The sequence below is a fragment of the Strongylocentrotus purpuratus genome, unplaced genomic scaffold (assembly GCF_000002235.5).
Source record: "Strongylocentrotus purpuratus isolate Spur 01 unplaced genomic scaffold, Spur_5.0 spur5_scaffold_18, whole genome shotgun sequence".
Classification (NCBI taxonomy): domain Eukaryota; kingdom Metazoa; phylum Echinodermata; class Echinoidea; order Camarodonta; family Strongylocentrotidae; genus Strongylocentrotus; species Strongylocentrotus purpuratus.
The window spans coordinates 8481652-8499681 of NW_022145603.1; the positions used below are offsets into that span (position 1 = coordinate 8481652).

The 18030-nt window shown below is 39.3% G+C and overlaps 1 protein-coding gene across 3 annotated transcripts in view; it reads right to left on the reverse strand.

Moving 5' to 3' along the window:
* Nucleotides 1-8958, reverse strand: part of LOC577326 (cleavage and polyadenylation specificity factor subunit 6) — a 39101-nt gene extending 30143 nt beyond the window's left edge. For all 3 annotated transcript variants that reach the window (XM_030989137.1, XM_030989139.1, XM_011675489.2), the window contains exons 1-4: nucleotides 8833-8958; nucleotides 2632-2727; nucleotides 1869-1985; nucleotides 706-875 (exon numbers count right to left, since the gene is read on the reverse strand). In XM_030989137.1, coding sequence (XP_030844997.1) covers nucleotides 706-875; nucleotides 1869-1985; nucleotides 2632-2727; nucleotides 8833-8892 — 443 coding nt within the window. In that variant the 5' untranslated portion in view covers nucleotides 8893-8958. The remainder of the gene's footprint in view (nucleotides 1-705; nucleotides 876-1868; nucleotides 1986-2631; nucleotides 2728-8832) is intronic.
* Between the last annotated feature and the right edge of the window lie 9072 nt (nucleotides 8959-18030).

An 18030-nucleotide genomic window follows, 5' to 3' on the forward strand; every position in this document is an offset into this window, starting at 1 on the left:
CATATGGGGCAGCAATTGACCAAATACCTTTGATTTGCCCTATGACATTTGTTGTTAACCTTCTATGTCTGTAAGGCTTCAAATTCAATGCAATGTATTCATGGCTCATATCAACAGGAATTTGTCTTGTTAAAGTGACTTGGTAACATTGTCGAAGGTTGATGAAAAAAATTGCTTAATTTTTGTATAAAATGTTACTTACTATATTCCTGCTACTGTACTAACCTCTGACATGCAAAAAATCCTGAACAAATTCTCAAACCACAAAGATATCTATGGTTTTCTTTGAAGGAGTCGATGTATGACACCCTCTAACGGTAAATTCTCCCAACCATTTTTGAATTTTCCCAACCGTTTTTCCATGAAAAAAAGACATAAAACAGGCTATAAAAAATCTGTCAACACTTAAATGTCTGGAATGGAATGTAGAGCCATTTTATTGCTTTGTAACGATTTCCATTCACCTAAAATGTAATTAAATTGTAATAATATAGTTGGGAGAATTAAGGAATCGATCAGATCAGTTTTTCTCAATTTGTACCATGAATAATGGTCCGTTTTCACTCAAATATTCAGATTATCTTTAATTGTACATCTAGCATTGAAGTCACTACCTTAGCACCACTATCTCTCATCTGAACAATGTTACCAAGTCCCTTTAATGTGCATAAACATATGGAGGAGTAGAAAGATGCTAGAGCTTACTTCTTTCCTAGGTTGTGCATGAGGAGCCTGTATGAGTTGTCTGAGCTCACATGTACAGCTGCAAACCCCTTGGATTGGCCATTGGCTCGATTCTCAAAGAACTTGATTTCATGCAGGTCCTTCACACCCAGCTCATTGACGGCCTGCTTCAGGTCCATGTCCGTGGTCCACTGCAAACAAGAGTTTAAAGGCATCGTTTAACAATCTGAAATCTGATATACACGGCCCTACGTGTTATCAGTGCCTGTGGTATGGTGTAATATTGAAGCCCTAAAAAAAATTGCGCTTCAAAATGATCATGAAGTGCCTCAAAAAAGTAAAAATCCTTTAGTGACCAGTTTTACCATATTCATTTTCCCCAATAGACTGAAGTGTTATAAAAACCGTAAGGAAAACAAAAATCAAATTTTGATTTCCAATCATAAATATCTGGATAATTAGCTAGGCGATCGGCTTGTAAAACCGTAAGGAAAACAAAAATCAAATTTTGATTTCCAATCATAAATATCTTGATAATTAGCCAGGCGATCGGCTTGTAAGAGTCATGGGATTCCTGACTGACCTAAAGGTTTATAATTATGATTGCAGCATGAGCTAAATCCAGGATTTTGTTTCAGAACCTGAGGCAATTTTACAGAGTTACTTTAAGATGAAGTCGCATAAACTAAACAATATCTGGAAGCCAGTCTAAACAGAAGCAGTGGCCAGTTGGCCTAGGGTCATGAAACTGCACTGTTGAACAACTAAATAATAAACAGTACAAGAAATGGTAATAACCCCAGCAACCTAAACACTTCCTTTAAAAGAATTATATACATGTAGGTTATTTCAGAATAATACTCAAGGCCCATTTTCGGTCATTCTGTTAGAAAGTTAGTGAAAACTCAATTTTTCATAAATTTGATGAATGGTTCATAGGAAACTGACTTGTTGTGCTAGCAACTCATATTCAATCACATATCATTCCTTTGTAGATTTTCTTCAAATTGCTATAACATTCTTTTTTCAAAATTTAAAATTGTCTGGAAATGTTTCTCTGTAACGTTGGAATTGACCTCCAATATGAAGCCTGGAACGGAGAGATAACATGGCCTTAATTCAGGCAAAAGCCAGGACAATCGACATCCCTGGGTAAGAAATAAATGTTGAGGATTATGACTCACCCATGTAAGATTGCCAACATAGAGGGAGACTCTCTTGCCCGAGTAGGACGGCTGATTGGAGTTATGCTGATCACTGGAATGACGACGAGCTTTAGAAGCATCGCCACCCCCAGACACCTGCTTACAAAGAGAGAGAGAATGAGAAAGAGAGAGAGAGGGAGAGAGAACACTGTTAAGACTCGTTCACATACGCCACGGTAAAGCGCTCAGGTTAAACTAATTGCAATTTACATTCCTGTGTTTTACAACACACAGATAAGTGAAGTGAGGGCACGTAGGACGTTTTAGTGCATGCAGCTACATTTGTTAATGTCCACCTGCTGTTTCCCATACACTGCAGATGACTGCATCAGCCTTTTAAGTCAGGATTGATCAGGGTTGATAATTGTATTTTTTAACATACATATTTACAAGTGCAGTAAGGCAAAATTTAAAACAAATCACGTTTGGCATCCCTGCTTGTTCCTTTTGTCCCTTGTTGTTAAATGAAGAAAAAAAAAAAAAAACATACTGCTAAAATGATCTTTTTCTGAAAAAATGAAAATAAAATGAAAATAAAAATCATCATAAGGGCCTCATTTTCTGTTGTATATTTCCCATACAAACCCCATTTATCATTTCCCGAGTCCGAGTGGCGACCAAAAGAATATGAAAGAAAAATTCCCTGGAAGAAAATGAAACTTGTATCCCAGGTGCAGAGTCCAACCCATAGCTGAGCAACACATGAATTCACAACACACATGCTGATCGGTTTCAAACTTACATTTTGAGGCTTACCGCCACCGCCATCTGAAGGTGCTGTTATGACATCATCATAGAGGTCCACACCGCCTGAGCTTGAGTTGTACTGCTCTGCCTCCTACACAAACAGACATACAAAATCAAACAAACAAGGAATACAAATATTAAATTGGGAAGGCCAGAGTTTGTGGTGATTTGAAAAAAAAATATTATGAAATGTTATATTTAGGCCAGAGTCATGTCGGGACTTTTATAAACGGGGTCCTGTCGGCCTTGAACCAATCGGGACCCTGTGTCCCGAATTCAGATAGCAGGATCTGCCACTTGCCTCTATAAATAGCGCATGTCATCAGTATGTCCCTTAAAAATGACCTTTTTTATCAGTCCAATAAATCAACACATGCGTACCTCGGCTCAGATTGGTATATTCTCCCATTTGACATTATTTTCATCCATGATTGGCGATGTTTTAGTGCCATTATCATGTCTCTAAAAGTTTTAAAAACTGGGGCAAAAATCGAAAGACAACATTCGAGCCGCCATTTTGATTCATGCAGGATGAATAAGTCGGGTCCAAAAAACATTAATGTTTGAATAATAAAACTGCTTTCTAAAAAATTCTTCTTGACAACATACCGATCGAATGATTTTTTTAAAGACAAAATACATATTTTCCTCTTATTTTAAACACTGCATGCTTCTTTTAAAAGCTAAAAGTTACTTATAATAATGGCACCGTAATGTCTCAGATCCTCATTACGGTAGATAACTTCACACAGGCGTGCGCCTGCCCGCAACCCACTATCGGAATGCACTTGTATTGTGGAGCAGATTGCCGTGAAACCTGTGAAAAAGTGTATACTAATATTAGGGTGTCTGATCGCGCACCCGATGTTGTGTGCTAAAATTCTTCCTATAGAGATTACACGCATCCCTATGCAGTCAACGTGCATTGCGCGACCATGCAAAAAAAGTCAAGTTTTTTTTTTCAATTCAAGATTCAAACCTTTATCTGTTGTGATCCTGAAGGTGATACTCAATAAATGAGGTGTCATATGAAAGAGCAGGTGAATTCCAATATTTCCGAAGGGGGGTCACCCCCGAAATTCTAAAAATATCTTGGTCAAAACAGCAATTTAAACATTGTGTCCTGGCTAACTCTGAGGTTTGTCACTTTTGAGATATGATGCCCCGATCGATAAGTAGTCCCAGTCCTAAGGAATATATCTATGCGCCTATTTTTTGGCTAGCCGCCAGGGATCACAGCTGATTACAGTTTGAAAATACCCTTCTCCACATTTTTCGGATCAGCTAATTAGGGAGGCGTGAGCTCCGCTCAGTCTAAACCATTGTTACATTGCGTAACATCTGCGTGTATAGTGAATGAAAGTATGGATAGCCGTTCGAGGAGACAACGTGCACGTTGTCTCCTCGATATTGCCATTGAGTATAACGTGTATTCACTTCCGGGTTTATTGTGCGACGAACGGCTAGCCATACTAGTCAATGGCACATGTCACAGAGACAGTGTGGCTCAAGCTGCAAGTTGTGCATGACATGCGTACGCTTAGACCGAATTTTCCGTCTCTTTCGTTCGTTACCTCTTATTGGGGTAGGGGTTGGCTCTCTCTTTAGAGACGGAAACCGTCTATACACATTCCCTTGATAACGCCACGGCCATTTCAGGTCGTAGCGTTTTGCCCCCAAAATCCCCCAAAATGTCATTTTACCTCATGCATTGATTATTTAAAATTAGGAGAAGGTTATACTACATCGGTTCCACTTACCAACTTGACTGAAATAATCCGTTTAATGGTCCCTTTTAAGGAAATTATGGGTCAAAATCGACATCCATGTTGAAATCTTGCAAGCCGTGTCAGGGAATAATTTTCCTGGTATCGCATCGCAATTTGCTATGCATTTTTGCATGACTGCTATACAAAATATCTTTTGTGTAGCAGTTTTCTTCCATAGAAATGTACAGAATTTCATTTGAAATATTTATACATCGCCTGAAATTGCTAATCAAAAAATTTGAGGAAAATTATTCCCTGCGTGTTAAACTCTCGCTGCGCACGGAGTCATCTAAATCAATCTCATCCCTTCTAGTCTACGCCGAAGGCAAAACGATTATGAAGGAAAAACTGTGATAACGCCATTACGAACGTGTAGATGGCGCACAGTTTTTCCTTCATAATCGTTTTGCCTTCGGCGTAGACTAGAAGGGATGAGATCAGCGCTCAAAATACACGGGGGCGGTGGGCGATTCGCCCCCGTGAGATACAAAATCGCCCCCGTCAGGTTGCTCACGGGGGCGATTGCAAAATTAAAAATCGCCCCGGTGGAATTATAAAATAAAGATAATCTTTTCTGTAATAGCTTTAACACAATATTGAGTTTCAATTTTCAAACCTTAAACCAATGAAATGGAACTAAGATTATAGGCGTGCAAGATTCAGCTCGCAGTGCAGTGCCGCCGTCAGCAGTGGTTATAGGCCTACTGCGCCGTTAGTAGCGGTGCGTGCGCACGCTGCCGCGCCATGTCTATCTGCTGGAGCTGGAGGCGATCGGGCAAGGGCAGAAACATATGGTCATGGCCTTGAGAAGTTTTTCGTTGTCAGCAAATAATGACCTCGACCAGTAAATCAATATTATGGACTTTTAGATTTGCACGATGAGAACGTGGACTGCAACGTGTGACCTCCTTCTAAGGACGTCACATGTGATTGCCAGTGCCTTAAAAGGACGTAACACGTACGTCCACGTCCACGTCCACGCAAATCTAAAAGTCCCTTTTGAGGAGAAGAGGAAGACCAAAATGTCGTGGAATGATATGGTAACATGGGCAGATCTACGGCAGGGGGGGGGGGGGGTAGGGGGTTTAACCCCCTCCTACCATCCCCGGCCCCCTTGGGCTGCCAAGTGAAAATGTGATATTAAAGCGGGGGGGGGGGGGGGGAGGTGGATTCTGGAGAGGAGGACTACTAATCTATTTTATTTTTTTCAGGGGGCGGTGGGAAGTGAAGCGCCGTTTTAGCATGACTTTCTTTTTAACTCTTACTTTCACCTATCTCAGATAACCCTAAGTTTTTGGTTGCTGCTTTATATGTAGTTGATAATGCATAATTAAAATAAAGAGAGAGAGAGAGAGAGAGAGAGAGAGAGAGAACCACCATCATTTTGCAATGGTTCAGGGTTCGTGTAATGTACATTTGAAACCATTTCTTAGCGTCTCGACCCTAAAAAAATAGCAAAACTATTTTTGAGGAAAAGCATTATACTGAATTAAATAAAGAATAATAGCTTTATAATGGATCATACTAATACTGATACGGACTAAAGACAATGTGGTATTTGTATAGAGGTATTCCAAAATGACATTCTGATAATCAACATTTTGTTCTGGTATCATATGTATATACGCACAATACAACTGATCTTTATGATTTCTTAACGTGACATAGCTTCTTCTCCCTCTGCAAACAAAACAGAAAACAAGGTTATTTAATAAAAGGACCATGCGACAAATAATCATTGTGATTCAAATTGTGCAAGGATTTTTTTGAATAAGCAATGCTTTTCACCAGAATCTTCTTTGTAAAAACGACTTTTACAAATCTCAGCCATGCAATTTTGCCACTGTGCTGTAAGATCACTTTGAGATTAGGAGAAGTGTATTATGTAATGGGTATTTTAAATTGAATGGAACGTCTCAACTCAGTAAGCATGGCTGAGATTTGTAAAAGTTGTTTTTATAAAGAAGATTCGGGTGAATAGCAGTGCTTATTCAAACAAATATTCGCATCAATTTGAATCACAATCATTATTTGTCGCTTAATCCCTTTTAATGACCATGTTTTCTTTTTCGTTTGCAAGGGGAGAAGAAGATATGTCACGTTAAAGACATCATAAAGATCAGTGTTGTATGCGTATATATTATATACACAGGCCAGTAACAGCTATGTAGCTTGTAAATTTGTAAGAGGGAAAATGCTGATTGAAATGATAATGATGAAATAGCAAATAATTGAGGAGTATCATAGGTACCAATTAAATGGATATTTGTATAAAAAAGAGCCCCCGTCAGTAATAAAAGAGCCCCCGTGAGAAGGCTCACGGGGGCTCTTTTTTCGGGGGAAGAGCCCCCGTGGACAAAAAATTAATTTGAGCCCTGGATGAGATTGATTTAGATGACTCCGTGCGCAGCGAGAGTTTAACACGGCTTACAAGATTTCAACATGGATGTCGATTTTGACCCATAATTTCCTTAAAAGGGACCATTAAACGGATTATTTCAGTCAAGTTGGTAAGTGGAACCGATGTAGTATAACCTTCTCCTAATTTTAAATAATCAATGCATGAGGTAAAATGACATTTTGGGGGATTGTGGGGGCAAAACGCTACGACCTGAAATGGCCGTGGCGTTATCAAGGGAATGTGTATAGACGGTTTCCGTCTCTAAAGAGAGAGCCGGCCGACCCTACCCCAATAAGAGGCTAACGAACGAAAGAGACGGAAAATTCGGTCTAGCGTACACTGTGCCTACGCTTGCATATCGCGCGATACAGCTGTGTGGCTAAATTTAGCAAAACAACATAACTCTGCGTGTACGTCTTTTTCGTCGATTCTGATCAAAATGCTATGAATATTCCAGCGTTTCGGAGGGGCTGTATCTTTTGATAGAAACATCGGTGAGACTTGAAATTTGAAAGGTATTGTTCTGATTACATTTTTAATTCAAATATCAAACAAAAATGGTGAAAAACAATCCCAAATTGAAAATTGAAAAATCGTTCAGACACCCTACTAATTTCAATGTTTTTCCGAAAAATACTCCGAAAATAACAAGAAAATCGACACGAAACTGAGGTAATAAACATAACGACTTTTAACTCATGATCTTTATTTGGACATTTAATGAATATTTACTTCATTTTGGGTAGAGTAAAGTAGCCCGTTTTCGGCCACTTAAGACAAAATCCTATTTTTAGGACTCTTTACTTCCTATTTATTATCATTTCTTGTTCAAATCATGAAGCAAATATTATTATTATTTACACAAAAAAAGAATCCCAGAAAAAAATCACGAATTGCCATGACAATATCCATTTCAATTTTCACTGTTTTGGAGCCCGTTATCGGCCGAGCGTTTCAGTTTACGGCCGCATGTACAAAGTCAATAGGAAGCGCTCGCGCGCGCCGTGCGTTTCCGCGCTGATGTACAGCACAAGCGGGCGGAGCAGGTATCCCACGCCGGAGCTCCCTGGTGCTCGCCTGGCCGAAGACGGGCACAGCGGTGATCGGTAGTTGGAATCTGAATTAGATAGAGATATCGTGTGTGCGTCGCGGTGTGCGGCTGCATTGATTTAATACATGCGATGACATACTTTTGAGCTTGCGACTAGCACAAAATCGGGCTTTAAATCTGAAAAATACTTGAAATAAAGCTCATTTTATGGTACCCATATTTCTTACAGACACGCGTAAGATACTCGATTTTTCAGATTTGGGTAGCGGGACCGGCGATTACATCGCTAAAATGTGATATTTTAGGATATATTTTCCATTGCAAATGTGGTTCTTCAGTGACACTGGCATGGTATGGTATGTGTGGGATATGTGTTATGCTATTATGCGATGTATTTTAGAGTGATTTTACCTTGTATCCAACCAATCGGCCGAAAACGGGAGCTGGCCGATTACGGGCTCCTTTACTCTATGTTTTAGTAGGGTCTCCACGCCGGATTTCAATTCAAATTTTGGATAGGTTTCTGAACAAGCGTCAAACTACCTGCTCTTTCATATGTGTTATGACACCTCATTTATTGAGTTCACCTTCAGGATCACGAGCGATAAAGGTTTGAATTTCAATTTGTTCATAAAATCATTGACCAATTTTGGATGATCGCGCAATGCACGTAGACCACATACATAGGGATGCGTGCAATCTCTATGGGAAAGATTTTAGCACACAACATCGGGTGCGCGATCAGACACCCTATTTGTATACGTACATGCAGCAAGTACCGTAACTACCGTAATGCACACGCACACGCTCATGAGACATAACGCTAGCCTCTCTACTGTTGGGAATGGGACTCACAATCATGGCATTATTACTGAAATTAGGACACACTCTCTTACTCATATCCAATCATAAAATGCTCTCTAACATTCTCTCTTATCTATCCTTCATTTCTACCTCACTACAGGGCATACAGACCTGGCTAAATTCCTGATCAACATCGTCGGCGTACAAGTCGATGTCCACGCCATCCGCCATCTTGACAATTAAATCCAGGGTAAAATTCGCAACCTAGTACCTTAATATCTTTACATACACAATTTTGAATTCTATCTAGACTAGAAAGTGTCTACTTTTCTAGTTGGGATTGATTTTTTTTCTCAAAAATATCTGTATACATTTTTTCGCTTTCAAACATGATTTACCATTATTTCTTTGATTTAATACTATTTATTAATTTAATTTTTAATTAAATGGGCCTAGCTTGGATATTAAAAAAACTCACAATTTTTTTTTTTTTGGAGACGAGGTTACAGAATCAATCTCGTCCCATATAGGATTCTACTACAAGTAAGAGAAAGTGTAAAGAAATGATGAAGAATATTGAAAATGAAATTATAATTTCATTTTCAATTTGTTTTATTCATATAAATTGCTCTTAGTCGCTTCAAATTAGGGGGACGTTTAATGATATGAGGAAAAGGGGACACTTATCGAAAGGGAAAAATGAAGACACTATTAGAAAAGAAAATGAGCACGTGTCAAAGTAAAAATGGTATTAGGACAAATTTAAAAAAAAAACATGTTGAGCGTCCTGTTTTTTCGAAAAATAGGAAGGAGGAGGCCCTCTTATTATTTTTTTTTCTTTCAAAATGGCCGCTCAAAATGGCCGCTCGGTACATTTTCCCTGACAGTCGGGGATATTTTTCAAGATGACCCCAAGTTTCTAGGGTTAAATTTGTAGCTTTGGGATATTGGCATTGATTGGTAGCTACTTTTGTCGGTAATCCGTGGCCTCTAGACCTCCCCCACCCCCACCCCCATTGAAAAAGGTTAGCGACGCCCCCGCACCCACCATAGATGAAAAGGGGCACTTATGGGAAGGGGCTCTTTTTTAATAGTTAAAAAAAAGGGGTATTTGTGAGAAGGGATTAAGGCGCTCTTGTTTTTTTTAATGGGGGCACTTCTCTCTTTCTCTTTAAGTGCCATATCGTTTGATTTTGGCGATTAGGCTGTTCCACACCCCTCGGCTCCTAGCCTTCTGTATTAGTACCACTCCCATGCAGTTCTTTCACTCTTCCAACAATTTCTGCAGACTGTCCATCCAAAGTATCCTCCTCCTAGCTCCCCCTACTCCTTCTTCCCATAATTTTCCCTGTCAAGATTCTCTAGGCCTTCTTTACGTGTAATGTGACCCATGAACTTCAACTGCCTAATCAACATCTCACGTATCATTTTCCTTTGCACTCCAGCTCGTGTAAGAACTTCCTCATTACTAACTTTGTCAGTCCAGGGGATTTTCATCATTCTTTTTAAACCACATTTCGAAACTTTCCAAACGCTTTTTAGTATCAGAGGCTAAAGTCCATTTTTCATTACCATACATAAGTACTGGGTATATAGATGTAACACTTCAATACTATTATTCTGGTCCTCATACTCATTGTTCGATTTGTCAGAATTTTGCCTAACTTTGAAAATGCAGATTTAGCGAGAGCTATCCTGCTCTTGATCTCTGTCTCACATCTGGCATCCTCGGTGATCATGCTGCCGAGGTAGTTTTTTCAGTTTCAAGTTACATTTTGGACTGCTCTTCTTGGAGACCACCAGCCACTTTGTCTTACTATGGTTGATCTCTATAGCCCATTCTCTCACTTTCTTTTACAACTACATTCAGGAGTCTCTGGAGATCGTTCTCTGATTCAGAAAATAAAACAGTGTCATCAGCATATCTAATATTTGTGATTGAATGGCCACCCACTAATATCCCATTTTCATCCTCCAATTCTCTTAGAATGACTTCACTATACAACAGGTCCGGCGACATAATTGTCTGACTCCCCGTCTGATGTTAATATATTCACTACACTCTCCTTCTACCCTGATGCATGCAGTAGCAGTCTTAGATTTTTTTTTTTTTTTTTATATATATAGCAAGCTTTTTCTGTTTTTCAAAAAGTTCTGAATGTTTTACTAGTCTTTATCAAAAGCCTTTGAATAATCAATAAAACACATGTACACATCCTTTTGCATTTCGACTGCTCTCTCCGTTATATTTCGAACCACAAATATTGCATTTCTTGTGCCCGCATCCTTTACAAAACCAAATTGTTCCCTTCCGACCATAGGGGTTATTCTACTTCTTGCTCTCTAAAGCAAAATCCTCAAAATAGTCTTAGTGATATGGCAAATAAGGCTGATTGTCCTATATTGCTCACATTCTATGGCTCCCGGTTTCTTTGGGAGAGTAATGAAAATGGATCTGCCCAATTCATCTGGAAATGTTCCGTCATTATTTTGTTTATAATTTATGTTAATCTATCAACACCATATTCCTCTAAGGCTTCAAACATTTCAGTGACCACATCATTTGGTCCAGCTGCTTTGTTCTTCTTCATCTTTGACATTGCCCAACGGACTTCAGATCTAAGAATTTTCTCCCCTTTGACTTCCTCTGCAAAACTCGGCATTGCTTCCTAATATCTTCAAAAAGTTCGCCAATATATTGCGTCCACCTTCTTATTTTGTCCTTCATTTCAAACAGGATAGACCCATCTTTTCCTTTAATTGATACAGCCAGGGTTTGAACAACCAGACTTTTTACCTGAAATTTAATTTAATATTTGGTAAACATTCCTATTCTTATCGAATTGATTTTCAATTTCTGCACATTGTTCGTTTAGCCAGCTCTCTTTTGCCTCATTACACTTTTGCCTATGTTTTTCTAGGCTCCTATATATTTCTTGCATTGTCTATTTCCAATTTTCTGTCTATCTTTCATCATTAAAAGAATCTCCTCTGTCATCCATTTGTTCCTTCTTTTTCTCTCTTTTATCGGCACATACTCTTCCGCTGTTTCTACCAGAATATTTCTCCCACGTGTTATCTTCACCTTCATCTATGAGCAACTCAAACCTATTCTTTACTTGTACAGTAAATTTCTTGACGTAAACTATGTCCGGTTTACTCAACTGTTTAAAATCCAGTATTTTCACTTTTGGTCTCTTGAGTTTCTTTAATTTGCACTGAAGTGTACATATCACCGGCACATGATCACTCCCGCAGTCAGCCCCTGGATATGTTTTTGATTGTTTCACTGCTCTTTTAAATCTACTATTTATGGCAATAATAGTCTATCTGGTTTCTGACGATGTCGCCAGGATTTATCGGATGTGTAAGGGCGCTTTTATGAGAAAAGTGAAAAGGAGTACTTTCTCGTACCTAAAAAGGGTCATTTACCAGAGATGAAAAGGGGCACTTATGGGAAGGGGAAGGGGCCCTTTTTAATAGTTAAAAAATGGATATTTGTGAGAAGGGGAATACGCTCTTTTTTTAATGGGGGCATAATAACGAAAAGGGGCATTTCTTAGAAAGGAAAAAGGGCACATGTTAAAACTAAAGGTGCGCTTATCTGAGTTAAAAAGGGGCACTTATTAAAAACGGAAAGGGGCATCTCTTAGATTTGACAAGGTAAATTATCAGAGGTAAAGGGGGCACTAATCAAAACTGAAAAGGGGCACTTCACGTACCCGAAACAGGGTACTTACTAGAGATTAATAAAAGCACTTATGAGAATTGAAAAAAAATGACAATTATTGGAAAGGAAAAAAGGAAAAAAAATCGAAGGAAAAGGGGCACGTGTCAAAAAGGGGGCACTTATCATAATGAAAAGGGGGAGGGGCATTTTTATAATGGAATAGGAGCACTGACTTTTCAGTGACACTTTTCCCATGTAAAAAGGGAGACTTCTTACAAATTTAATGGGGCACTTTTCGTATGTAAAGAGGGGCAGTACTTGAAAAAGTGGGAAGCACTGTACCCCCTGCCCCCCTCGGAGGGCCGCCTCTGCCGCTGACGTTTTATACACATCGATAATAATTTTATCGCAAATTGTGAAATCGCAAACAAATTCACGACGAAATTCGCAACGAAATTCACGACGAAATCCACGTATTTTGACGCGAATGTTGCCCTTATTTTTTCTCGATCTCTCTTTATATATCTCTCACTTTTTATCCCCTCTATAAAAACTCTCTCTTTCTCTCTCTCTCTCTTTCTCATGCCCTTCCCTCTTTTCTCTTTATCCTCCTCTCTCCTCTCTCTCTCCCTCTCTCTCTCTCTCTCTCTCTCTCTCTCTCGATTTCTCACTTGCTCTCTATTTCTTTGTTTCTCTCTCTCTGTCTGCTTTACTCCATCCTTTTCACTTTATATCCTCTCTCTCTCTCTCTCTCTCTCTATCACTCTCTCTCTCTCTCTCTCTCTCTCTCTCATCTCCGTCCCTCTTGCTCTCTTGTCTCTCGGTCATTCTCTCCATTTCTTTGTTTTTCTTTCTCCTCTCTTTTTCCGCGTGCGCTCTCTCTCCATATACACTGTACGTTGGTCATAAAGGTGGAATAATTTTTTTTACCCCAATTTATGGAATTATTTTGACAATGATTTATTCCTAATAGATCTAAATAATAAGTATACATTTTATTGAATGATAAGTTGCGAGTGTTTTGTTTTGTTTTGCATGTGTATGCTATTATGCTTATCAGCTAGGGACCTATAATACGACCTTAAAGGTATTACAACGTTTTGGGAAATTACGAAAATTGGGTGAATAGTGATTCTTTACAATTTTGATATTATTTGGATGCCCCTGTGGATGTATTATAAGCAATAGAAAATTTCAGTAGCCTCTAAAACACTTCTGCTTTCGATAAAAATTGAATATAAAAATTTACCGGTGCTCCCGGTAAATTTTGATAAATTTCAAATAACTCCTACGGCCGTACAAAAGTAGCTGCGACCATGAAAATCTCAGAATATGTAATTGTGATATGTAATTTCCAAACGGGAATAGCTAATCGGTCTATTTTAGTCAAGAAACATTGTTTATAGCCTATTTAATATCTTAACCTTGAGAGGGAGCTATACAACATAAAGAGTTTATTATTCATAATTTCATAACTTTAGACTCGATTCCGACCGCGACAACGATCACTGAATATTGTAGGATCGCATAATGCTTCCAATATGTTCATTTGAACCAATTCATGACCCCATACCGAAACTTTGTATTACCTTTAAGTCATAACTGATAGGGCACTAATATACATCGACACGGTTCTGATCCTGGGGCCTCAAAGTTACGAGGCCATTGCTTTGTCACTGAATCATGACTGTACGCATCGGGGGCTAGGGTGACGGGGCAGCCCCCACAAATACACAAAAACAAAGAAAAAAACATGAATTATCAATAATTCACTGCATTTACCCCCGGCGATCCCCAACAGGAACAATTCCTCTGTATACGGTCAAGCATTATGGCCACACAGAGGAATTGTTAGGGACCGGGTAAAATGCAATTATTGATAATTTATGGCATTTTCTTTTCTTTGAGAGCGAGAAAAAGAGAGAGAGAGAGATAGAGAGAGAGAGAGAGAGAGAGAGGGGGGAAGAAAGAGAAGTAAAAGGGAGGGCGGAGAGAGATAGAGAGAGAGAGAGAGAGAGAGAGGGAAAGAAAGGGAAAGAAAGAGAAATAAAAGGGAGAGAGAGAGAGAGAGGGGGGATGTGGTTTTTATATATAAATATATAAATTATAGAGAGAGAGAGAGAGAGAGAGAGATTCTGGGAAAGAAAGTGAAAGGTAGAGAGAGAGATAGAGAGAGAGAGAGAGAGAGAGAGAGAGAGAGAGGGGGGTGGGGTGGTGGTGGTGGAAGAAGAAGAAAGAGAACAGGGGAGAGATCGAGAAAAAAATGGTAAAACACTCTGTAGTATATACTTTCACATGAATTAACGGGTTTATTTAAATTTTCTTCAGCTACAACAATGAGACCCAGACATGAACGTTTGTGACATAGGTTTATATGAGAGTAAAAAAAAACAAGATGCCACCTTTAAAATGATGCAGGTCATTACTGATAGCTTTAGGCTTCATTATTGAAATCGCATTTTAACTAATTTTACTCGTAATGCCCGAATAAATCCATATAATTATGCTGGCGGGAGCCCTATAATTTCAATCAATCTGAAACAGTAAGACACATGCAGCCCATGCAGACAACTGATAAGACTTTCCGTTCCGGCATGTGACATGTGGGAAACCCGGGGCAAAGTGAAACACGCCCGGTAAATTCTGCGTCATAGCCTATCTAAGTTATGTGCCAATAACACTCGTTTTTGACCGGAGTTGCGCGAATACGTCAGGTATGTGTACTTGTACGGAAAAAAAAGAAGGAAAAAAAAAAAGGAAAAAAAAAAAAAAAAAAAAAAAAAAAAAAAAAATCCGTTTTTCATACCTAAAAAACGATAATTAAAGGGGCACGTTCCCGCCAGTGTAGTTATCGGAACATGCCATCTGAGTAAGAGCCGTATTATATTGGTGTCAGGCGCATACGCAGGGGAGGGGGGGGGGGGGGGGTAACCCCCCCCCCCCTGAGTACGACAGTGGGCCTTTAATATGCATTTGGTTAAATTTTACTTTTACCAGAATAAACCTGTACATTAAATGCCCTTTTCAGCCCCTATTTCAATTTGGAAAAAAATGAAGACCAATACACTTGACATTATGTACGAAGCCCCGGAAAGGACATTAACATCTTTTAATATTTTAAATAAGGCGACGTAAAATAGAAAAATCCACGCCCCCTGTTTCTATTTTGAAAATCTAGATCTAAAATCCCTCATCTTAGATGAAATTGTCATTTTTCATGATTTTCGTGCTTTTATAAACACATTTATTACAAAGAATAAAGAATTAAGCTGATTTCCCTTGCAATATTTTTGACAAACCGAAGGCGCGTACGGCGATCGTCAGATATTGCGATAACTTCTCGGTATTTAGAGATCTATAACAGCTGCATTTTTTCTGTCTCAGAAACTTTGTAATGGTAGGATACTGGAGGCACTGGCGTAGCCTACTGATGGGGGGGGGGGGCAGTTGACCCGCGAAATAAAATTGAAATTGAAATGTGGTTTATTTCTAGATTTTCTGGATTAGCTTCGCACTTTTGCCCACAGTCAGAGGCGGCATTCTTGGTTGGGGGGGGGGGGGAACTGTGCCCCCACTTTTTCAGGTTCCCCTAAAGTACCCCCTTATCCTTTGTACATGTCCTTTTCCCTTCTGATAATTTATAATGGTAGGTATTTATATATTTTCATGGAAGGATACTGGAAGCACTGGCGTACTGGGGGGGGGGCAGTTGACCTGCGAAATAAAATTGAAATGTGGTTTATTTCTAGATTTTCTGGGTAAGTTACGCACTTTTGCCCACAGTCAGAGGCGGCAATCTTGGTTGGGGGGGGGGCACTGTGCCTCCACTTTTTCAGGTTCCCCTAAAGTGCCCCGTTATCATTTGTACATGTCCTTTTCCCTTCTGATAAGTGCCTACTTTTCTTTCTTCATGATGCACCTCTATAATTCAAGGCATCTTAGAGCCCTTATAATTATAGTGCTTGCTTGCGCGTTTATAGATGTTTTAATTATAATGTTACTCATAATTACATAAAAGAACTTTTCAATCTTTTTTCATTAGATTGCATGTGCTTAATATTCATCATGTAATTTTTCAAATGGGACCTTATAATTTTTGCTCGCTTGCTCGAAAATCGATATTCAGTCCATCACACCAAATTGCGAGTTACGTTGCTTAAAGAGAAGGTTGAGAAGTGGGAACCCAGAGAATGGGGCCGTAAGAACCAAATTTGTTTCATAATGAAGTCTGTTCCATTTGCAACCTCTGTTGGAAATATTTAATCCTAAACTGATCCACTCTTAATGTTATTATTCGCGCGGAAGTTTTGGCGTTTCATTAAATTATTAGAGAAAGTAGACGATTCGTTGAATCGTGGTCGACTCTTAATCCTTGTCTGAATTCAGTTTTTTCCCCTCCCGCGCGAAGCGCGGAAGATTTGACGTTTCATTAAATTATGAAAAAAAGTTGACGATTCGGTGTACTGTTCTCGACTCTAAATCCCTATACTGAATTCAATTCTCCCCCTCCCGCGCGAAACGCGGAAGTTTTGGCGTTTCATTAAATTATTAAAGAAAGTAGACGATTCGTTGAACCGCGTGCTCGACTCTTAATCCTTGTCTGAATGAAGCTTCCCCCTCCCGCGCGAAGCGTGGAAGTTTTGACGTTCCTTAAACTTCGAGAAAATACAAGTACTGTAGGTGTAGTCACTCTCGAAGTCGTCACAGCGGATAAGAAGTCACAGTTCGTTTGGAAAAAAAACTTGTCAGCCGACCGACAATAATACATCTCTCCGACTTCAAACTTCTGCATTGATATAGTATACGAGGATCGAGCAAGAATACCGACACAGCTGACCCGACGCAGCAACATAATTTGACCGTGTCTTTCTTGCTTCCTTTACGAGACGACTCCACCCAACAACCCCCTTCTCTCTTTTACTCCCACTCCTCCTCTCTCAGGCTCTTATCTCCCCTCTCTCTACTCTCTTTCACCCCGATTCTTTTGTTTCCCTTTTACTCTTTTTTTCCCTTTTATTTCTTTTCTTTCTTTCCTCTCCTCCCTTTTTCTTTTCTCTCTCTCTCTTTCTTCTCTTTTCTTTCCTTTTTTCCTTTCTTTCATTTCTTTCCCTTTCCCTCTTTTTTCCCCCTCCCCCTTTTCTCTTTTTTCCCGACGGCAGCGCAATTTTACCGACAAAATCCTGACAGGTGGGGGGGGGGGGGTGTCGCACCCCACACCCCCCTTTGGCGACGCCCCTGCTCGAACTCTATCCTGAGGTCTTCATACTTGAGACGTTTGTCTCTTTCTTTGACGGCGATGTTGATGTCATGGGGAACGGTGACCTCGAATATATTTACTGTGTTGTTGTCCCTGAAGAAAATGTCTGGCTTCTTGCATTTTTTTTTAAAACATCACTTTATTGTTCAAACTTGCACAACAAAGGAGAACAATAGCCCAGGACAATTCCATTTTACTGGAAAATGCAGGGCATTAAAAGTACATACGATATACAGTGAATGTTATATAACATCAACAAAAATTAACTAATTTTACAACATAGTGAAAGCTGAGGAGTGATGGATATTCCTAGCTATAAATAAGAGGAGCTAAATATTGAAATTTCATTTGATATATCAGCTTAATAAATACGAAGCATACATAATGAGTATTATAAGAGTTTGATTTGAGTTAATGTTTAATACAAAGAGGATTCTATCAG